The 24,764-nt window shown below is 42.2% G+C and overlaps 1 protein-coding gene and 1 pseudogene across 1 annotated transcript in view; one reads left to right on the plus strand and one right to left on the minus strand.

Moving 5' to 3' along the window:
- The window catches only part of LOC148502636 (uncharacterized), a 187,115-nt gene that overhangs the window by 107,434 nt on the left and 54,917 nt on the right, over positions 1–24,764 (plus strand). Inside the window, 2 exon segments of the mRNA XM_088449601.1 lie at positions 890–1,946; positions 1,948–2,705. Coding sequence (XP_088305727.1) covers positions 890–1,946; positions 1,948–2,705 — 1,815 coding nt within the window.
- LOC148502638 (5S ribosomal RNA) lies at positions 23,797–23,915 on the minus strand (annotated as a pseudogene).

Genomic DNA, 24,764 nt, shown 5'->3' on the forward strand with positions numbered 1-24,764 from the left:
CCTGCTGCCTCCCCCGCTCTGTGCCCTGAACCATTCCCCTACGCTGTCCTGCTGCCTCCCCCGCTCTGTGCCATCATTCTGTGTAGCTCTGTCCTATCGCTCTCCTTCCCTCTCAGCGGTTATATACAGTGACCCTAAGTTAGTAACATGACTCTGTTGGGGCTACTCTCCCTGAGGATGACCAGAGGACCATATAGAGGCTGCTTTTGCTACATATATATCCACCTGGAGAACTTTGTGTAGTGTGGACGCAGTTGTTGGTAATTAGCCCACAAGTTTCCTGTGTGTATGTGTGAGAGCGTTCTAGATGGGTTTTGTGGTTCACCAACGTCACTGACTAATGAGGCTTCCTGCTCTGTGATGATGGCTAGGGAACGTTACCCAGCAAAATCTGCATTTGGGGCGGAGATATACATTGGTGATGTGCTATCTGCCTGTCCCTTGGGCTGGGTCTCTGGCATATGCTGATAATGTGGGTGTGGTATTTTATCTGTTTAAAGAGAATCTTATTTGTTGGTTCTTTTCTAAATGAAATAATGTGGTCATAGCTCATACCTGCAAATTAAACAAATAAACGCTTTATTTATTATAGTAACATGGTGGAGTGATGGTTAGCATTACTGCCACACAGCACTGAGTTCAATTCCCAGCCAAGGTGCTTTGTGGAGTTTGTATTTGTTTCTTCCAAAAATCATACTGGTAGGTTAATTGGCTTCTGACACAAATTAATCATAATGTGAGTGCGAGTAGATATGGTGGGAATATAGATTGTAAGCTCCATTGGTGCAGGGACTGATGCGAATGTCTAAATATTCTTTGTAAAGTTCTGCTCAGTATGTCTGTGCTATATAAAGATCTCTTACTAATAATACAGTTATTGTATTTCCAGCAGATGGACGCACAAGCAGGAATACCTTGGAGAGAGATCTCATCTTGACTACAGATATTAAAACAGAAGATAGCTTAACACAGGAATCTCCAAGAGATAATCCCGTTACACTAAATTTACATCCAGTACCTCACAGTGCAGCTATATCATCTGATTTTTATAATTATCAGGATTGGTCTCCTGATACCTCAGCTTTTGTTACAAATAGTGCAGCTCATACACCTGATAAATTATTTCCATGTTCTGAGTGTGGGAAATGTTTTAAACATAAATCATATCTTGTTACACATCAGAGAAGTCACACAGATGAGAAACCATTTTCATGCTCTGAGTGTGGGAAATGTTTTAAAGATAAATCCAACCTTATTGCACATCAGAGAAGTCACACAGGGGAGAGGCCATTTTTATGCTCTGTGTGTGGGAAATATTTTACACGGAAATCACATCTAGTTACACATAAGAGAAATCACACAGGTGAGAAACCATTTTCATGCTCTGAGTGTGGGAAATGTTTTAAAGATAAATCAAATCTTGTTACACATCAGAGAAGTCACACAGGTGAGAAACCATTTCCATGCTCTGAGTGTGGGAAATGTTTTACAGTGAAATCACATCTTGTTAAGCATCAGAAAAGTCACACAGGGGAGAAGCCATTTTTATGCTCTGAGTGTGGGAAATGTTTTGCACATAAAGCAAATCTAATTACACATCAGAGAAGTCACACAGGTGAGAAACCATTTTCATGCTCTGAGTGTGGGAATTGTTTTAAAAATAAATCACATCTTGTTAGGCATCAAAGAAGTCACACAGGTGAGAAACCATTTTCATGCTCTGAGTGCGGGAAATGTTTTACATTGAAATCACATCTTGTTATACATCAGCGAAGTCACACAGGGGAAAAACCGTTTCCATGTTCTGAGTGTGGGAAATGTTTCACTGAGAAATCACATCTTGTTACACATCAAAGAAGTCACACAGGTGAGAAACCATTTCCATGCTCTGAGTGTGGGAAATGTTTTACATTGAAATCACATCTTGTTAAGCATCAGAAAAGTCACAGGGGAGAAGCCATTTTTATGCTCTGAGTGTGGGAAATGTTTTACACATAAACCAAATCTAATTACACATCAGAGAAGTCACACAGGTGAGAAACCATTTTCATGCTCTGAGTGTGGGAAATGTTTTACACAGAAATCAGATCTTGTTAAACATCAGAGAAGTCACACAGGGGAGAAACCGTTTCCATGTTCTGAGTGTGGAAAATGTTTCACTGAGAAATCATATCTTGTTACACATCAAAGAAGTCACACAGGTGAGAAACCATTTCCATGTTCTCAGTGTGGGAAATGTTTTACCCAGAAATCACAGCTTGTTATACATCAGAGAAGTCACACAGGTGAGAGGCCATTTCCATGCTCTGAGTGTGGGAAATGTTTTACATTGAAATCACATCTTGTTAAGCATCAGAAAAGTCACACAGGGGAGAAGCCATTTTTATGCTCTGAGTGTGGGAAATGTTTTACACATAAACCAAATCTAATTACACATCAGAGAAGTCACACAGGTGAGAAACCATTTTCATGCTCTGAGTGTGGGAAATGTTTTACACAGAAATCAGATCTTGTTAAACATCAGAGAAGTCACACAGGGGAGAAACCGTTTCCATGTTCTGAGTGTGGGAAATGTTTCACTGAGAAATCATATCTTGTTACACATCAAAGAATTCACACAGGTGAGAAACCATTTCCATGTTCTCAGTGTGGGAAATGTTTTACCCAGAAATCACAGCTTGTTACACATCAGAGAAGTCACACAGGTGAGAGGCGATTTCCATGCTCTGTCTGTGGGAAATATTTTACACGGAAATCATATCTTGTCACACATAAAAGATCACATAGGTGAGAAACCAATTCCATGCTCTAAGTCACACCTTAGCAGACATGAGATTTCACACAAGAGAAAAGCATTTATATGAGCTGACACAAAACAGGGTTGCAGGAACACTCCAGTCACGCAGTATTTAACATTTGAAATGATCCATCTGCAGATAATTGGTATGTGTGCCATTAATATAAAAAGAGGAGAAATGTACGTGCTAGGGAAATTTTAACAATAAATAATGAATGTAGGGTTTGCTAAAGATGCAAGACAAATATATCATATTTTAGTATGAACTGTCCCAGGGGCAGTGACAGATTTCACTATCGAGGTTATTTGGATGTTGCTACAAGCCGCTGTTGCAGCTTACCTTCTTGCTCCCCGGCTGTCACTCCCCATCCGGGATGCCATGTTCTTCTGCCTGCAGCTTCAGACAGCCTCCTCTGTTGCCAGGCAACATAGATGCCGAACTAAGATGGCGCTTGCTGGGAGATCAGGACACTGGGCAGCCGCACATACTTCTGGAACCACTGGATGACGGCCATTGGCTCAGCTGTTGGCCATTAGTTAATCTTCAGCTTTGCTTGCTATTGGTGCAATATCATTGAAAAATGTGCCAGTCCAGCGCCATCTTGCCGGTTATAGCGTACCCTTAGCACGTGTACTCCAGTTCTGTCAAGTCGGACTTTTGATCATGAGACTCTTCTGCATGGCTATGACTCCTGTGGAACATCTATTTGTTCACTCGCAGTTGTCATCTAGAGCAGTGTCACCCACGTGTAAGACCAGACGGCAACCTAAGTACCAGTGAGCATTTCCAGCTCTAAGGGAATATTCATATCTAAACAAGGGGGTGGAAAGGGACGGGTTGTCTTGAGTGGTGCATTGTTATCAAGTAAAATATAACCTTTACTAAGTCAAATATAAGGGAATGGGGAAAGGGGTAATAGGTCACACCATGCCTATTGTGATTGCAAGACTACCCTGGTTATAATGACATGTTTATTTTAGTATCGTATAGTCACATTCAGGGGTGCTACTCAGGGATATATCACTACTACATTACACATCAAGAAAATCCCAATACCAGTGCACAATGTCCCAATAATGCTATAATATAACTTTTATTGCTAATCTTTAATATCCACCTAAGTGGTTGGGTTAAAACCCAGCAAAATATGAAAAATTAGATAGGAAATAAAAGGTTTAAAACAATCGAGCTCAGTCACCAGTGTCTCTAACTCATACACTAACTAGTGCGCTGCTGTATGTGACCATATTGTGAGAATCACTATTATAATTACCAAGTAAGTATATTTATTATATAGATTACAATCAGTAGTATAATATAGTGTGTGTATACCTCTTGGTACAATAGATATTAGATTATAGCTACTTAATAGTCATGTTTGTTATCTTCATATATAAACTCCATCATATGGAGATCAATATACTGTAATAAACACATTTAATCTAGCATATTCTCCGTGTTTCTTATTGAATGTGCATGCCTGGAAAGGCCCATGCTACATATTTGTGTGTTATTTGAATGAGATTTATAACACAGGTCTTCAAAATTTAAGGTATTGAAAGCTTTTTTAATAATACTTTTTTATTCTTAATTATACTGTGTACATCAAGAAATAGTTTATTAAAAAAAATTAGCACATCACATTTACCTATAGGGTTTACAAACATTTTTAAGAAAAAACAAGAAGTTTAATTGTTTTTGACATTTATTGTGAAATGTGATGTGTAGATGATATCACTGTTTTTGTCTTAATTACATAATAAAATAACAATAAAATCAAGCAATAATAGAAACAAAACCATACTTATTGAAAAAATCGTTAATATCTTGTTTTTTTTGTCTTCAAACTTCATTTTGTCGCTTTTCGCTTATAAGCTTATAAGTTGTTGTGTGTGTGCAATGTACCTTTAGACAGTATGGGGTTTAGGCCCTTTGTAAATTTCAGCTCCAGGCACATGTGGACCTTACAGAATAACATGATGTGATATGCAAAATCGGGAGTCATTTTCGTGTTCAGAAGCCAAAAATATACATATCACATAAATTTGTTAAAAAAGCTTTTTCATTGCGGACTTGTGTTATTAATCTGGCGATCGCAGACCTGTGTCACTGTAACACTTGTGTCCTCTTTACTGTGTCACTGTAACACTTGTGTCCTCTATACTGTGTCACTGTAACACTTGTGTCCTCTATACTGTGTCACTGTAACACTTGTCTCCTCTATACTGTGTCACTGTAACACTTGTGTCCTCTATACTGTGTCACTGTAACACTTGTGTCCTCTATACTGTGTCACTGTAACACTTGTCTCCTCTATACTGTGTCACTGTAACACTTGTCTCCTCTATAATGTGTCACTGTAACACTTGTGTCCTCTATACTGTGTCACTGTAACACTTGTGCCCTCTATACTGTGTCACTGTAACACTTGTGCCCTCTATACTGTGCCACTGTAACACTTGTGCCCTCTATACTGTGTCACTGTAACACTTGTGTCCTCTATACTATGTCACTGTAATACTTGTGTCCTCTATACTATGTCACTGTAACACTCGTGTCCTCTATACTATGTCATTGTAACACTCGTGTCCTCTATACTATGTCACTGTAACACTTGTGTCCTCTATACTATGTCACTGTAACACTCGTGTCCTCTATACTGTCACTGTAACACTTGTGTCCTCTATACTATGTCACTGTAACACTTGTGTCCTCTATACGATGGGCCTGAGTCAGAGCCGCTCGTAAGCGGCCGCTCGTTCGCTCTGAGCGATGTTTGCCCAACTGCGCATGCGTACGGATCGTAATACGCATGTGCGAACCAGTCAGTGCGGCCGAAAATCGCTTGTTCGCTAAATAGCGAGTGCCTGCTATTTTGAGTGACAGGAGGAGGCGTATGTGGGTGGTAACAGGGGAAGGTGCTTGAAAACGGGGAGTGGAGAAACGAACGCAGGCATGCTTAAATGTCAAAATGGGTGTTTTAAGGGTGTGCATAATTAAAACAGCAGCGTCATTGACCACGTCACTGGGTTATTTTATAGCCAGAACTGCTCGCAAAATTGTGGTAGCAAAAACCAACCACAAGAATAGCGAGCAGTTCATACGCTGGTCGATGTACTCGATTAAACTAATAAATAGCGGACATGACGTAGGATGTGAGCGGCCAGGGGGCGTTTTGTACCAAAAAATGACCGCAAGTTTTGTTCGTTCGTTCAGACATAGAGGCGTGAACAGACCGCAAAGAGCGAACGGTTCATTTGAATAGCCACCCCTTTTTTCTGAACGAACGACCCCAAATAACGACCGGCTCTGAATCAGGCCCTAAATGTCCAATTTTTATTGTGGTTATTGTATAGGAACGCCAAAGAAGAGCAGTAAAAAAAAATCCACACCAACAAAGGAAACGATTACAAGAAAGAAACATGCAATGACACCATCAGAAACTGAAGGTAAATAACATTATTTACTTTGCTTTAAAAAATGTTGAACATTATACATAAAATGATTAAATTATATATATAAAAAAATATATACACAGGAGAAAAGAGAAAAAGAAGAATTTCTTTTGTTGAGGAAGAATATGACAGTGAAAGTGAACCAAGGACAGCGGACGCGGCAATAACCATATTGGACACAGGTATGCATGTTTAACCAAAATGTACAATGTATTTACGTAGTAGAAACATTGAATAATTATTGATTATAATTTTTAAGCTATAAAACTTAAAGGAGAGTTTTGTTCATTATGGTTGTGCTTGAAATAGTCAGTCAGAATTACAATGCAAACATTACCACACATTATTGTTGATATTATATGTCTCACCCTCTCATTACTCTAACCCTTATTTTCTAGTGTTAGTCGATGGTGCCCAAGTGCGCATGCGCACGACGGAGGAGGCTCCGTCGTGCGCATGCGCGAGACCCGAATAACAACGGCCAAGCTGTCATTATGGGTCTTGCACCAAAGTGCTGTCGATGTTGATTGAGAGCACGCCCCCTTTGGTGGGCGTGGCTGCCCAGACAGAGGCGTTCCCATGGGAACGCCTACCATCTGGGTCCGGCCCCACTGACATCACTAGTGATGTCAGTGGGAGTGCTTTTGGCTCTGATAGAGCCAAAATCACTCCTGAGCCTGCGGCAGCGATACCCTACTGCAGGGTCTCGTTTCAAGCCCGATGGTTGCGATGGTCTTGACCATCGCGACCATCATTTTGGCCGCTCGCTATAGCTGTGGGTGGTCACCCACAGCTATGCGAGCGGCCAGGAGGCCGCTCTAAAAAACCAGAGGGCTGGCCCTGATTCAGAGCGAGCGCTCTGTCAGAGCATCCGGCTCTGAATCAGGGCCTCTGTCCCTTAGTGCCTAAATCCAACCCTACCCCCAACTACATTAGTTAATTGGAGTGGGGAGCATTTATTACATTTAAGTCTTAGAAAGTTCATTCACGATCTAAAGAAAATTGCATTCTGGATATATATATATAAATTGGATATAAATATGTAAAAACTCGATATGGTTAACTTTTAATCTTCGTCGTGGTTAGTTCATCCAAAACAAGACAGATGTTCTATTCCCATAAAAGTATCTTCATTGCTAAGACAATTTTGTCAATTAAAGACTTGTGGATAAAATGTAACTGTGAAATGGGGAAGCTGTGCACTTGAACACTTTGCTCCAAATGTACTAAGCTCTGGAAAGTGATTAGCTGGACAGTGATAAACTACCAGCCAATAAGCTCCTAACTATCATTTTTCTACCACAGCCTGAAACATGACAGTTAGCAGCTGAGTTGCTGGCTGTTTATCACTTTCCAGTGTATAACTTTTCACAGCTTAGTACATCTGTCCCTCAGGGACAAGCACAGTGAGAATAGTAATCGTGTTTACTATGAAATGATTGCAGCATGATGCAAGATTATATAATATACTGGACTTCAACTAAGGTACAGGAAAATACTGTTTTCTTATTTTCAGTAGATTGTAAAAGTGTATGAGAACTCCTGTTATCTGTTGTGCTTACACCCAGCAGTATATTTTTTTAATGAACGCTTATGATTAACTCTGGTGAATATCCACAATATTTTTTGGGAAATCACAAAGCTGTCTCATCAATGAAAAAGACTTATGGAAATAGAACATCTAGATTGTATGTGAGTACAGTACACATTTGTTTAAATTAAACTTAAAATACCTGAGAACACCTATTGCATAGTGAGTGGAGTACACAACTTTTTTATTCATCAAATCTTCATTGTGGGATTCTGCAAGAACTGATGATTACATAAAGGGAATCTGATTTAGTACATATTTAGTACACACTCCACTAGTGATTTTTCTTGGGTTATCAATATTCATAACAGAATATGATTTTATGACATTGGTAAAACATTAATATGTTGGAATCGTAAAGCAGAAAACACAGAAAGAACAGTTCCTTCTGACCAGGAAGAAACCGTAGGTGAAAGAGCAGCCAGGACTATAACCACAGTACAAGATTTTCTTGACACAGGTATGTCTGTTTCAAAATAATCAAAGACTATCTAACTTTCATTCACTGTACTGTTCTACATCGACATAATCACTACATACCGTTGTTATAATGTAATGTTATAAAATTTTCTTTTTTGAAATTGTTTATTTTTTCTATTAATCAACATATATATATATATAAAATAGTTTTTTATAATTGCAGGAGGACAAAGTACAATAGATAGTAACATAGATACTGCATCTGGAGCATCATCCTCACCAAACTTGCAATCAAATGAAGAAAATGCACCTCAAAGAGAGACTATTAGTAGGGACCCAATAAATATTATACATAAAAAAAAGTAAGAAGTTTTTATTTTTTAATATCTTTGCGTTTATTTACATAATTTTAAATTTGTTATATTAATACTGCAATAATAGAGCATCGTGAATGGAAGGAACAGAAAATAAGAGAAGATCACAAATGGTTTGAACAAAGGAGAAGAGAAGATCGGGAATGGTTTGAACAAAGGAGAAGAGAAGATCGGGAATGGTTTGAACAAAGGAGAAGATCAAGAATGGATAGAAGAACAAAGGACAGAAGATCTGGTATGGATGGAACAACATTTTAACAGCCTGGCGCAGAGCATGAACCAGATTTCAAATATACAGCTAAATCACTCATGCAGTTGGAAAATGGTATGCCAGTACTTTGGTCAAATGACTACAATGATTGATGTGCTTTTTAGTCATCTCCAACAGATGGACAGCCACTTTATCCATATGGTAGTGTGACAGCATCAAGGCAACACAAACACAAGATTGATTGCCAACCAACTGTAGCTGTTGACGGACAATATCAAAAGAAGATCCTCTGAAGTAGATCCACATCTACAAACTGAACAGGTTGTAACGCCATCAACATACAGTGTAGTCCAGCAAATACATGAAGAAAATAGAGAGCTTCAGATGAGGATGGAAATGGAACGGATGCAATTCTCAAGCCAGGAAGAACAGTACCCGGAACCAAGAACTGATGAACCATGATTTTTAAAAGTAAAATAGATTTTTGATTGTAACCCTATAAATATATTGATTTTTTGTCAGGGGTTGAGGATGTGTTTTGTTACACTCCTTTTTTTTGGTGGGGTAAAAGATGTTTTGTTGGGGGTATTTTTTTTTGGAGTTAGACTGGGCGTAAGGGTGCGCAGGACCCTGGTGCGCAGGACCCTGTGATGACAGCACACGGATATCGGGCTGAGAGTAGGACTTGGGGACCAGGTGCTGGTTGTTTTTTCTTTCTGGAAGATTGAAGTTTCATGCCATGTTTGTTTTCCTCTGCCGTTGTGTCCAGGAGAAGTGGGGCGGCATGAAGGGACCAGCCTGTCACTAGACGTGGAGGAACCAACGAGGCTGGCATAGAGCTGAAAAGGCGGTGGGCAGACGGTAAGCGCAATATATTCTCTGGGGCTTCCCCCACAACATTTTGTTTTAAAATAAATACTTGAATAAAAAAGGGATAGTCATCATCCCAGCTTAAGGGATGCTCACTGTAATTACCATTACTAGAATACAAACAGTGGCCCTAATTCTACAAGTAACACAAGTGCAACTCTGCAGTCAGATGATTCTTTCATTCTTCGTATATACATCTTAGTTACAGTGTGTATGCAAACTAGTCACTAAAATAGGGAATGCGATTGCAATGTATACACAGACCCACCTGGAAGTGATTGACACGAATTATCATTGGTGGGTGGTGTGGGAGTGTGGTCAAGCAAGTGCAGGCGTGTCACTGTATATGAATAAAGTTGCAGGGGTATGTATAATTTATCCATTGCAAACCTATATGCAGCCTGAGCAATCACTGTGTGAAGGGGGAGGATTTATGTTGTGCTGCGTCTCTAAGTATTGAGCTGCGAGTGTATTGTGATGGCATTCATTTCAAAAACTTTTCAGCGTGCGTGTGCAGGATTGCTATCCGTGCTGAATCAAGCCCAGTGTCAGCTTCCCAGCTACAGAATGCAAAACATAGGCATGCAGAAGGTAAGTTTCAGAGGTTAAGGGAGTGTTAGGTCTAGGCACAACCGGTGCGTTAGTGTTAAGTTGCGGGAGGGGGATTTTAGGTTGAGGCACCACCAAGAGGGACTTGGGGTTAGGCACCACAGTGGGGGAGGTTAGGTACCATAGGGGGGAGGTTAGGCACCACTAAGGGAGGGTTCCAGTTAGGGGTTGGGGGAGAAGGGGAGGGTTAGTATACTTACCATGCCCAGTCAGGATCTTCAGAGTTTGTGATTGCAACGTCAGTATTTAGTGAGATACTTACCAGCCGTCAGAATTTCATACACAGAGCTATAGAAAATAGTTGGCTAAATATTTATTATACGAAAGAAGAACTGTTTCAATAATTTAGGACTGTGTGTTATTGTTTTAAATAACATATTGGAGTATAGTTAGATTTTAATCTTATTTTTTTTTCATAGCTAATAGAGGAATTTGAACTAGTGAAAATGGATTTAAAAAATACAAGTCAATAAATAAAAAACATTTATACAAATACAATAACAAAATTATACAAAGAAAAACATGTAATGTATTGTTTAATTTGTCTTAAGCAAAGTATTTCTTTTTTATTTGCATCAATAAGAAATAATGTATATTTCATATTTTTTAGCTTGTAAATAAACTAAAATGTTATGTTGATTTGCTAAATTTATGTTGATTTGCTTTGTGAATAAAACATGGCTTGCATTATTTTTTTAACTTTAAATAAAAAATAATAAACATAAGTCTTTATTGTATTTTTTATCAAGATATGTAATATCGACTTGCCATATAAAATTAAACATGCGTGTGTTTGTGTATACAAACACAAATGCAGGTCCGTTTATAGGGGCAGGCGACCCGTGCAATTACAAAGGGCGCTCCGCTCCTACCCCTGCTTACAGGAACGCTGGCCTCTGAAGCAACCGGAGGCTAAAGAAGCATTTACTTCAGAGAACAGCAGCATTCCCAGTAGTGCACTGCGAGGGTGAAATCATTGTTACCCACGCGGTGCAGAGCCTACCCTGCACACCAGATGGATAAAGTTAGATCAAGACAGAGGCGCAAGGCAGCAGCAGCAGTAGCGGCGCTCGGAGGTTGGAGAAGACAAAGTGGTCAGGTAAGTAATACTAAGTAGGCTGGGGGCGCGGCATATGGGGCACTACTATATGTGAAAAAAACAACGGGACAATGCATAAGTGGCACTGCAAAAGGGTCAAAGCTACAGGAGGCAGTGCATAAGGGCCAAAAATATAGGAGGTACTGCATAAGGGCCACAAATACAGGAGGCGCTGCACAAGGGCCACAAATACAGGAGGCGCTGCATAAGGGGCATAAATACAGGAGGCACTGCATAAGGGCCACAAATACACGGGGGCACTATTGCCTGAGAGCCAGTGGGGGGGGCAGCCTGTGAGCTGAAGGGTTGGAATGGCAAGGGAGGGGACTGGAGTGACACATGGAGGAGCTGAAGTGTGTATTAGGTGAACCTTGCTCTTTCAATGTATTTTATGTGGTTCTGGATTTCAAAACATTTAATTTACCTGCTGTTAAATTTTTTTTGTGACGGCTTCCACAATTGCTATATTGGACTCCACCAGGGATATTTAAAGAAGGCACTGGGACACGCTATCGATGGTTAATGGAGTGCACCCTTATCTGTGTGTGTATATATATATATATATATGTGTGTATTAAAAATGCCCACAGCAGAAAAGCAGGCCTACTACATATTTGCTTCTAAAGCTAGAGGCAGGACTAAAGACAGACGTCTATATTCAAAGGTCTGTCTAGATCTAGATGCCAAAACCCCGACGGATGGCTTCCAGAATGAAGGTAAGCAAAACTATAGTAGCTGTTAGCTATGGGGGAGGGTTAGTTTTAGGCCCCCCATGAGGTTTAAGATTAGGCTAGGGGAAAGGGGGGATTATGTTTAGACATCCCCCTTGTAGGGTTAGGATACGTATCCCGTATATACAGTATGTGATTACAGGAAGCGTGTTTAAAAACTTTGATTAAAAACAAACAAACAAGGGTATAGTTAGGTATGAAAATTGGATTTTGTTAGCATTCTCTATTTGGTTTCTTGGTATATTATCTATCTAACTTGCCCTCTAATAAGGGACAGGTATGGTCATTGTAAACGGGATGGCCGGCTATTTTTAGATGGTGTATGAAGGCAGAACTCGTGCATTCGCCTGGGGTTAGCCATCTACATTGCCGTCTGTTACATGGCGGATCTGGACAATTACGGGACTTAGCGAGACTCATCTGACTGATGTGACTTCTTGGTTGGCTTTTGTCGGTATTGTGACAGTGAAGGGAGATTGTTTACTTGTCAGTATTGTGATCGGTATTGTCATAGTTATGGATGTTTATATGGGAAGTGGGCTTCAGACTGCACACCTTGAACATATATATATATAATTGGAGGTTCTACCTGTGGAGACAATTGATATATGCACAAACAAAATAAGTACAGGTGCTCAACTCCAAATTAACTGTATATAAATACATTTTTGCAATGAATAGTTTTTTGGCATAATCTTGGCCAAGGTTATGGGCCTACCCACCGCTGCTGGGTAGGTCATTAACATACTAGGATTCAAATCCAGAGTGCAGGACACCCCCAAACTGGCCCAGCCAAGCCACCCCAGGGCACCGCCATAGTAAGAAAAGTGCAGTGTAAAAGAGATAGCTAAGAGCAGCCTAGGCTGCATATAAAGAATGAAAATAAAAAGTGAAGTACATATATAATAAACAGTGAAGGGTTAAAATGTGTTATAACATATTTTAACCCTTCACTGTTTGTTTACAACACACTATGGGCCTGATTCAGCAAAGGACACAGATGCGAATTTGCACGCACCCAGTTGTTTTGCACTGCGTATGAGTGGCAGTGCACCCGCGCAAACTGCCCAATGCAATTGGATACCGATCGCAGTGAGCACGCAGTCTCATTGCACATTGACAGGAAGTGACCATTCGGCCATTACAGGCACATTAATAATTAAGCCCCTGCGATGGAAGATGCAGCCTGAGCTCTTACTGTGTGCAGGAAGTTTAGCAATTCTGCGAGAGGGTCAGGTCAACCACTATTGTGTGCATGGGTCCGATGTAGAGACAAACTTCTAAATGGAAATCCCAGTGAAAAAATTGAATATATAAAAATCATGATACAAAGATCAGTAAATGATGAGATAATAAGTGAAGAAGAATCCAAATATGTAATTAAGTAAAATCCAGTTCTCCCAGTAATTTATATCTTACCAAAGATACATAAGGATCAACAAAACCCACTGGGGCGCCCCATTGCGGGAACTGACTCAGTTTCCTCTAACTTATCACACTTCTTCGATTCATTTTTACAACCAGAAGTTATCAAACTAAAATCCTATGTAAAGGATACAATGGATGTAATTAGAAAAATATAGGGAATTAATCTTATGGAAGAAGCTTTTTTGGTTATAGCAGATGTAAGTGCAATGTACACCATTATTGACCATGAGGCAGGAGTTAAGGGTGTAGAATATGCATTGAGAAAGAATCCACTTTTTAATGATAAAAAGATACATTTTATTAAAGAAGCCATTCATTCCAGCTATTCATTCCAGCTATTCATTTTACAAAATAACTATTTCTGGTTTGATGGACAGTTCTATTTACAACTTAGGGGGACTGCTATGGGCACCCGTTTTGCACAATCTTATGCCAATTTATTTATGGGATGGTGGGAGGAGTCAACAATATGGGAAAATAATGATTTTATTCACAATATAGTTTTATGGGTTAGATATATCGATGATATATTTTTTATCTGGAACGGGACAGAAGACAACCTTCTTTTATTTTGTGACATTTTAAAAAACTCTCTTAATATTAATTTAGTTTTTAACAAGAATAAATATGAGATTAATTTTTTAGACTTAATAATTTATAAAGGAGATAAATTAAACACCAAAAATTACAGTTTACAAACTGACAGTAACGCCACATACACATATACACCACCAGTAATCATCACCCGCATTGGCTAAACAATTTCCCAAAGGGCCAGGTTCAGAGAATTAGAAGAAATTGTACCAACGAAAATGTATTCCAACAAGCAGAACTCAAAAATAAGTTCATTGTAAAAAGATATGATACAAAATCAATTGAAGAAAAGATTGAAGAGATGAAAAAAATCCCCCAGAGAAATTTGCTGGAATGCAGAAAACAACAATCGCAGAATAATCATCCAAGACTCCTTTTCGTGTCCACTTTCAACAATCAGTATCATTCAGTGAACAGATTTTTAAAAAACATTGGCATATTTTAACCTTTTAAAAGATATTATTACCCCTGTACCTGCTTTCACATAAAGAAAAGCGTAAAATATGAAAAATAAATTGTGAAAAGTGCAATCCCAGAAAAAAGGAGCAATAGAATAAAAACCACTGGATTCCATTGATGTGGAAAGTGCATCCCATGTAGGACCCATCAACATCAAAAATGTAAGGAGACCTATTCATCAACAACCACGATAGGTTTTTAAAATACGGGATTTCATTACCTGTGAAAGCACTAATTGTATATACATTATAGAATGCATTTGTAATCTCCAATATATTTGAAAAACAAAAAGAAAATTAAAAGATAGATGGGGGAACATGAGCAGTATTAAAAGAGGGTACGAAAATTACACACTATCTAAACATTTTAAATTAAAACATGCATTTTCTACGTCAGGTATCAAACATATTATAGGTATTAAAAAAGTTGAGGGAAACTGGAGAATAAAAAAAATCAGATATCTGTCTAGCCAAAACGGAAATAAAAACCATATATGAGCTGAGGACCCTGGAACCTTTAGGGTTAAACAGCGATTTTGAGCTTAAATGGTTTTTATAAATTCATGAATTATCTTATCGGCTTCTTGTTTTTTTTAAATATTTTTTACTCATACTTATAAGTATGTAATCGTATGTAATGCTAGATGATTGTTCTCTATAGTAGATATGGAATTCACTATGACAAATGTATTCTCCTTTTATATATCATTTAAATGTTTATTTTTAAACCATGGTGATGTAATTTTAATGTGGGAGGTTTTTATTATCTATCCCATTTCTTATAGAAAAGTGTTGTCTCCTAAGTACATTACCCATCCTGTCTAAATAGATGGAAGGTCTTCCACCCATACTGCCCATGTGACTTGATGGGCGTGATGCCACACACATGCGTGATACATTCCAGGCGTGTGGACATCACGTGAGCGGAACGATCCACGTGTTCACAAAACGCTCAATGGCGATGACGCACTTTAGATTATGTATTTCCGGTGCTCCACCACGTGGTGGAAGCGTTTCAAGTGTTGGAACGCACTCGGTGGTAAAGATTCGATCGAGAATTATGGCCACTATTAGATTCTCCATTTTTAGGAATAGAGAACGGGAGCTTTAGCACTTATTCCTTTCATACCAAATTGGTTAATACTTGATTAGAATAAGTGGTTTCTCACCTGTGTGACTTCTCTGATGTGTAACAAAACTTAATTTCTGTGTAAAACATTTCCCACACTCAGAACATGAAAATGGTTTTTCACTTGTGTGACTTCTCACATGTGTGACAACAGATGATTTCTCTGTAAAACATTTCCCACACTCAGAACATGAAAATGGTTTTGCCCCTGTGTGACTTCTCTGATGTGTAATTAGATATGATTTCTTTGTAAAACATTTCCCACATTCAGAACATGGAAATGGTTTCTCACCTGTGTGACTTCTCTCATGTCTAACAAGTTGTGATTTCCGTGTAAAACATTTCCCACACTCAGAACATGGAAATGGTTTCTCACCTGTGTGATGTCTCTCATGTGTAATTAGATGTGATTTCTTTGTAAAACATTTCCCACACTCAGAACATGGAAATAGTTTTGCACCTGTGTGACTTATCTGATGTCTAACAAGAGCTGATTTGGACGTAAAACATTTTCCACAATCAGAAGTGACTTCATCACTGCTATGATCTGTACTATGTGCAACAATATGTGAGTAACCAGAAGTACATTCTTCAAAAATAGAGGGATCAGATGGTATATCTGCACTAAGAAGTGATGGATGTATATTTAGTGTTATGTAATTTTCTTCCGGAGATCCTTGTGTGTGGTTATCTTCTAATTTAAAATCTGGAGACAAAACGAGATGTCCCTCTGAGGTCTTCCTTGTATTCTCTCCACCTGGTAGAAATAAAATAGTTATCCAAGTATCCCACAGAAAAGGCATCATTAATATTATTCTCACCCCTATTCCCAGAGGTTTGTGCTTAGTACAACATCATGCAGAACACTCTGGGCTTCTACTGTTCACACTCATACAAATAATATAGGAGAAGAAACAAACCTTACTACATAGAGCAGAACCCTAGGACTCTAGGTTCTTTTTACTATCCCAGGAGCCGGCCAGCCCTAGATAATGCCCAAGGGGGAACTTTCACCCGGTTCCCAAGTTCTAGGCAAAGGGTGATAGATCTATCCCTCACTTTTGACACAAAAGGCAGAAAAAATTCCTTAGTGCTAATAAAAAACGTACAAAATACTAATAGATTAAGGATGTAATATATCCTATATATAAATTTAATAGAAAATTGTATATTAGTCTATAGGGAAAAAAATAGCGGCTAAGTAAAATGAGGAGTAGTGATAGTCCCACAAAAAGTAAAAAAAAAGATGAAAACTGTGCTAATAAAGATATACGAACCCTGCGAGGCTGGCACTCTGTGTGGTTTCAATCATATATCTTGCTGTGGTGCCTTCCTAGAGTGTCTGCCCACTCAATATATAGATTCGGAGGTATAGGCAGCACTTATCCAGACTTGTAATAAGTATAAAATACGACCTTTCTTTCCAACTTTTCGGAGGGAGTACCTCCATCTTAAGATGGAGGTACTCCTTCCAAAACGTTGTAAATAATGGACGTATTATATACTTATTACAAGTCTGGATGAGTGCCGCCTATACCTCCGAATCTGTGTGTGTGTGTATATATATATATATATATATATATATATAAATAAATAAATAACTTTATCTGTCTAGTTATATAGCTCTACCTATTGTAATAAGATTGGGGCAGGAGGTCCCACTCCTGGGGTAGATGCAACCTGCAAACACACAGCAGTTAGGAAACAGTACACGAGTCCAGGGTTTTCCTACAAGCTAGCCTCAGCTAGTTTTTATTGTGCAGTATAAAATGGAAAATATACAAATAAATCCTAGCACTAAACAGATTCCCCCTCTCAAAGTGATAGGGCACAGTATTTAAAAGAGCCAAACTTGACACAGCTTATATGAGCCTCTCACAGCTGCAGGCACTAATTAGCCTGTTCTCAAGTTGAAGGCTGGAAAATCCCAAAACTCTCAAGCATAAACATACATTTCCTGAGGGTTTAAAATACATAGGTCAGAAACCTTGGAGAAATATAATTTGCCATTTAGCACTTTACCAGTGCTTCTGTCACAGTATATCTATTTTACAAGTCGTCCTGAGTGCTGATGTAGATGCTATATATTTATTCCTCTCCTGACTGGGAAAGGTAATTGGAGGTCACCGGGCGCAGTACCGGAGGCAAGCGTGGGTGTGCCAGCATTACCGAGTATCATGCATATGGTAGGGCAGTGAGAAATCAGGAAGCACCCATGTTGTTTGCAAATGAATAATATCAATTTAATAAGAATATACAAAGACAGAAAATATATATTTAAAAAAAATGATTCAAGACTATAAGAACTTCTAGCTTATATAAGCCTCATGAAATACAATAAAAAGCATAGATGCTGGTATCATTGCATTATCTACAAAGATAAAATTGTGAATAGGTATAGTATATAGACCATCTGTTTTTCATCTGGAATTGGTCCTGTGACCAGATGGCTGCAGCCTCTACTCCTGATCACAGATTACTGGACCTTAAAGTATCAGGGATCCCCGCTTACCATCAGTGACCGCTTGTCACTGACTCCAACCACTGCGCAGTGGGTGGGTATATAGCTGCCACCTCCGAACTCCCACCATCGTCGTTTCCGCTTTTCCTTATTTACACTCAGGCTCCTATCTCCAGCACCTGGAACCGCTTCTGCTGCGTATGCGTTAGCTAGCTGCGGCCACACCCCCCGATTGGTGTCGGCTGATTCCTCCTGATCCCACGCAAAGGACCAGGCTCTGCACGGTAGCTGGCAAAGGCCTTGAGCTTTGGATACGTTTGGATCAATCCAGAACAGCCGGAGAACGGAATAGCACTTTTTGCAATTCTGTTGGTCGCAAGATTCAGATGCAGTTGTACGGCAAAGATGTTTATTGCTCACAGTCTTGAAAAAGATCTTCCCTTTAGCTTCACGGGGGTATAGCATACATAGATGATACAGCAGTCTTGATATTCCAAAGATATACAAGGTTGGACATTTTTACCAGGTATGCAGCCTTCTTTTATGCCACTCAAATACACATTGCCACTGGGGTAAGTCCGCCCTGTGGTTTCCAACCAATCACCTTAAGTGCATATCCTGTGCTGGCCACATGCACATTTAACATTGTCCCCTATTGACAAGGGGAAGTTATCACTCCCCTGTGCCCGAGCCTACCTGGTATTTTAGTCGCCACCCAGGAGTCAGCTCATCTAGGGCCGGGGGAGGTTTCCCCCCAAAAGCGTCTTCCAGGAATCTGCTAAGGGACCAAGCCTGCCACCCCTGCCTGAATCTGAGCTTCAGAGGTGGACAAGCAGGGTCCCTAGGCATGGTTTCCTGGCCACAGAGGGGAAGCTCTTTTGGAGCTCGCTGAGAACAATTAGCTGGCTGCATTAGCCAGCTTCCTATGCACCCTCCTCATACCACTTCCAGGCATGAGGCTGCATAGGTGGAACGTTTATTGCTCTGGAAGGGGCTGGAGGATCCAGCAGCCCACTGAGAACTCTGGATTCCTTGGCCATCCAGGGAAATCAAAGGTAAGTGCAATTTTCCTTAAATTATACATTTAAAATCGCTCCCGATCCCCAGCGTGCAGCTGCCATCCACGCTGGGAGCTGTGCTTCCGGCTCCAATCAGTCAGCACACAGCACCGCAGCCTTGCTATGTAGCTGTGGCACCAGGAGCTAAGCTCCCAGCCCCAGCATGGAACACTCAATGGCTCCTTATAGAAGACGCCATGCACCGAGGGGTTAACACTGCCACGGCCATCTGAGGAGGTCCAGGCAGCGGAAGATCACATAAATACATTTTAATACACACCGGGCACTTAGCGCCAATAATACATTTAAATACTGAGTGCCTAGCACCTATTGTTACATTTAAAAATGGCGCCGCAGCACAGGGGGTTAACCCCTTCTGTGCCATGGCCATGATCCACGTGTGATGTGGGATAACCGGAAGCTGGCACTTGAATAAATTTGAATAGAAGCTAGCTCCTCCCCCTCTATACCCCCTACAGGTCAGACTAAATAAACTGTGCCCGAGGAGAGCTGGAAAATAAATCATAGAGGAGAAGAGAAGCTAGAACATACCTGAACAAATAAACATATATGCAAACAAATCAAGGAAACCTTGAAGAAAACATCTGTCCAAACCTGGAAGAACAATAGCGAATGCAGGTGGAACAGCACTATGTGGGCATCCAGTGTCCCCTGTGGAATCGGAGAAAGGGATTTATCGGTAAGTACCAAAATCCTGTCTTCTCCTTCATCCACTAGGGGACACTGGAGTCTCAGTACAGTGGGGACATCCCAGAGCTCACATCCCGGGTGGGAGAGGGCTAAGAACCCTGCAAAACAGCACGGCCATACTGTGAAGCAGATGCCGCAACTGTGTTAAAACGGGAAACATTTTTGCAAAAGTATGCCGGCCTGACCAAGAGGCCGCCTGACAAAGCTGAGTTAGGGAAACACCGAGGGCAGCCGCCCACGAAGGACCCACCGAGCACGTAGAATGCACTGTGATTGAAGTAGGAGGTTGATTCGATGCAGCCAAATAGGCCTGTCTGATAGTCAGACGAATCCATCCTGAAATAGTCTCTTTTGAAGCCGGCCCACCAGGACGCGCCATATCATATCGAACAAACAGCGTATCCGACTTTCTGAGGGATGCAGTCCTATCAACATAAATCCGAAGAGCCCAAACCACGTCTAGGGATCTGGATGCTGAAGAATCGTCTTAATACACCGGAACCACAATCGGTTGGTCGATGTGGAACGCAGACACCTTAGGTAAAAAAGATAACTGTGTACGGAGCTCAGCCCTATCCTCCTGAAAAATGAAGTAAGGTGGACGACAAGAAAGCACCCCTAGCTCCGACACACGCCTAGCAGACGCGAGCGCCAAAAAGAGAACCTCTTTCCAAGTTAAACATTTTAATTCCACAGTCTGTAAAGGTTCTAATAGTGAAGACTGGAGAAAGGAGAGGACTAAGGAACTAATTCAGACCCGCTCGCGAGCGTTGAGCGCTCGCAAGTGGGTCGATGTTGGGCAAGTGCGCATGCGCACGACGGAGGCTGCTCCGTCGTGCGCATGCGCGAGACCCGGATAGCGATGGGCAAGCCGTCGCTCCGGGTCTCGCACCAAAGGGGGCGTGCTGTCGATGGTGACAGCACGCCCCCTTTGGTGGGCGTGCCGGGGGCGTGGCTGCCCAGACGGAGTTGTTCCCATGGGTACGCCTACCGTCTGGGTCCGGCCCCACTGACATCACTAGTGATGTCAGTGGGAGTGCTTTTGGCTCTAATAGAGCCAAAAGTACTCCAGGGCTTGCGGCCAACGAGACCCTACCGCAAGGGTCTCGTCACAAGCCCGATGGTCGCGATGGACGCTCGCTCGCACAAGCTGTGGGTGGTAACCCACAGCTATGCGAGCGGCCAAAAGGCTGCACTATGGAAAAAAAAAACGCCCTGATTCAGAGCGGGCGCTCGTTCAGAGCGTCCGGCTCTGAATCAGGGCCTAAATCCAAATTCCATGGGGCCGTAGGAGGTACAAACGGAGGTTGCAACCTGCAAACCCCCTGTAGAAATGTCTGGACATCCGGCAATAATGCTAGTCTCCTTTGAAAGAAAATTGACAGAGCCGAAATCTGAACCTTCAAAGATCCCAGACGATGGCCCGCTGATAAACCAGCCTGTAGAAAAAGAAGCCTTGCTATCTTAAATTCTGACGGTGGCGAACTCCTGCGTTCACCCCAAGATACATACGCCTTCCGTATACGCTGATAGTGCTTAGACGTAACTTCCTTTCTAGCCCTCAGCCGAGTAGGAATTACCCTTGAAGGGATACCTCTTCTTCTTAGGATAGGCCTTTCAACAGCCACGCCATCAACTAATCCGCTTTAAGTTCTGATAAACGGACCCTGGTGCAGAAGGTCCTTCTGCAGAGGAAGAGGCCACAGGTCGTCTTATCAGCAGCCAACATGGTTGGAATACCACGCCCGCCTGGGCCAGTGTGGGGCCACCAACAGTACCTTTACCCTTTCTCGTTTGATTTTTTGAAGCTTACGAGAAAGAAGTGGGAGTGGAGGGATAAGGTAAACAAACTGAGACCTCCAAGGAGTTGTAAGAGTATCCACTGTCACCGCCTGTGGGTCTATTGTCCGTGAGCAGTAGAGAGGCCATTGATGGATCAACCTTGACGTCATGAGATCTACCTGAGGAAGACCCCAACGCTGAATCAGTTGTTGAAACACCTGTGGTTTGAGCGTCCATTTCCCCGGATGTCTTGTCGACTGAGGTAGTCGCCTCCCAATTTCTGCTGAAATTGCTACTGCTAATTCCTCTGCCCAGAGAAGAATGCGGCTTACCTCCCTCATGGCGGACTGACTCTTGGTGCCGCCTTGTCTGTTTATGTACGCCACAGCTATGGCATTTGTTGGACTGCACTCTGATTGCATGGCCCTTCAACAGGGGCTGTGCCATCCGAAGAGCATATAACACTGCCCTTATCCTTATGGGCAGTACCGCCTCCGGTCGAGTCCAGCGGCCCTAAAAGTGTCCTCCCCGAGTCACTGCCCTCCATCCTCTCAGACTGCTGTCTGTGGTGAGGAGAATCCATTCCCACATTGCAAACCTCTTGCCTACCAGTAAGTGTGAGGAATTCAGCCACCAATGAGAAATGTTCGAGCCTTGGGTGACAGTTGTACTCGCTGGTAAAGAAAAAAGGTGGGACCCTGACCACTGAGAGATGAATGGAATGGACGGGTATGGAACTCCAGTCTTGAATGGACTCGAAGGTCGCAAACATATTCCCCAAAGGAGGAATACGCAGGTGTACTAACACCCTGCGATGGCGTAGTATCAACCACACCATGTGTTGGATGGAGCTGTCTTTTTCCTGCGGAAGAAACACCCTCTGCTCCACCATGTCCAAAAACATCCCTAGGAAAAGCAGACGCTGAGTAGGCTGTTGGAAATTCAGGATCCATCCCTCCTGCCGTAATTGAGTGACTGACGGAGCCTTGAGACATAGATCGTCCAAGTACGGGACTATAGTGACACCCTGAATCCGAAGAAAGGCCATCATTACAGCCCTGACCTTCGTGAACACTCTTAGTGCTGATGAAAGACCAAAGGGTGAAATTGAAATTGAGTCCCGCACTGCGTGATGAAACCAAATGGGAATGTGGAGATAGGCATGGTGCCGTGACTTGGAAGTGAACAGAGGTTGCTGCGGAAGAGTACTAACCACTGTACAATCACGGCCTCCCTCTCGAGACCTGCAATGACAGACTGCACGGACTCTATCTTGAACCTTAAGTTCCGCAAATAAAGTTGAAATGTTTCAGGTTCAGAATGGGTCTCACTGAACCGTCCGACTTGGGAACTACAACCAAGCTGGAATATAAGCTTTGACCCTGATTGTATAACAGTTTGTCTGCTGACGCCTGAAATTGCAAAAGCGAGCTCCCACCTTGGGGTCCCCCAGGGGAGAAGGTAGTGCGTCATGCCGGAGGCTTAACTGCTGGGAGGAAGATGCAGTGGCTCTACCCCTGCCTCTGGGACCACGGGACATAGCGGGAGCTACTCTGGAACGACCCCTGAATTTCCTTGGGATCCGCAAGGACCGAAAGGACGGTCCAAAGAGGAGTTGCAGATGGGAGATAAGTGGACTTAGCACCTGTGGCTTTAGAGATCCACTTGTTCTTATCCAAACAGAGCTTCCCCTGTGAATGGAAAAGCTTCCACAGCTCTTTTAACTTCCTCATCCGCCTGCCATTGTCTCAGCCACAGGGCTCTGCGGCTGAGATAGCCAAAGCCGAGGATCTAGAGGAAAGATAATAAATATCTTTTGAAGTCTCCCTGATAAAGGGAAGCAGACTCTGCAATCTGTTCCATTAAAAGAACCAGATCCTCCACCGGAACACCAGTTTTAAGGCCCTCAGCAAGCTGCGTAGCCCAAGCTTCCACAGCATTGTTGACCCAACAACTGACTAGTGCGGGTCAAGTTACAGTGTACCTAGACGTTTGAACTCGGGTTGTCTGGGGATAAAGTCTGCAGCACCTGGTATTCCCAGGCGGACTCTCATCCAAGTACTAACCAGGCTTGACCCTGCTTAGCTACCAAGATCAGATGAGATCTGGCGTGTTCAGGGTGGTGTGGCTGTAGGCTGCCAGACAGATGTGCCCTGAGCTATTCCCTAGGCACACTAAAGTATGGCAGTGGCGAGAACTGCTCCCATACAGGGAGCACCGTCTTTTTAAAAGACATGACATCGACTTCCGGTGGGCGGGGCACCCAGAGTGGCCGCATTTTACTTGGGCTCCAGCCTTATATGCTATAAATGACCCAGGATTGGGTTTCTTTACCCGAATTAATCACCCAAAAGCTGCCTACTACAACGCCACTGCACTACAGAGTGACTTGTTTCAGTTATTGGGTCTGGAGCCAGAATCTATCCACCGGGATCCAGGCCTGAAGAGGTCAGGCGTTCATGACTGCCCCCCGCCATTTTGGGCATGAAAAGCCTGAGAGAAGACTCTCCTTCTCCTGCTAAAGCGGCCATCTCTGCCTTCTCAGGAGTCGCACCGCAGAGATTGCTAGCCCCCTTGAAGACTACACCTGCATGGGATAATTATATGTGGCAGCAGAAGACTGGCAAGCGTTCGCGGACCATCCGTTTTACCCGCTGCTGACGTCCTGGCCTGAAGTGGTTAACACGCGGAGGCGCTGTACCTGTGACCGCTCCCTTGGATTGGCAGTGTGGGTGATCAGGTCGTGCGTTGCGGTCCGGAGCCTCTCCTCTGGTCATTGGCAGCGGTGATCATCGATCCCCTCCGGTACTGCAACATAGCCTGAGGTTACACTTGTTCTAATTAGCGGAGCTTACCTGCCGGATGCGGGCTGAGGTTCCGGGGGGCGATGTCCGGGTGATAGGGATGTGCCTGCTCGGTATATCTCCTAGACCCCACTGCATACTCAGCCGCTGATGGGACAGTCCTTCCGGGTACTTCTGCTGC

Source organism: Taudactylus pleione, unplaced genomic scaffold (assembly GCF_031769625.1).
Source record: "Taudactylus pleione unplaced genomic scaffold, aTauple2 ptg000488l, whole genome shotgun sequence".
NCBI lineage: Eukaryota > Metazoa > Chordata > Amphibia > Anura > Myobatrachidae > Taudactylus > Taudactylus pleione.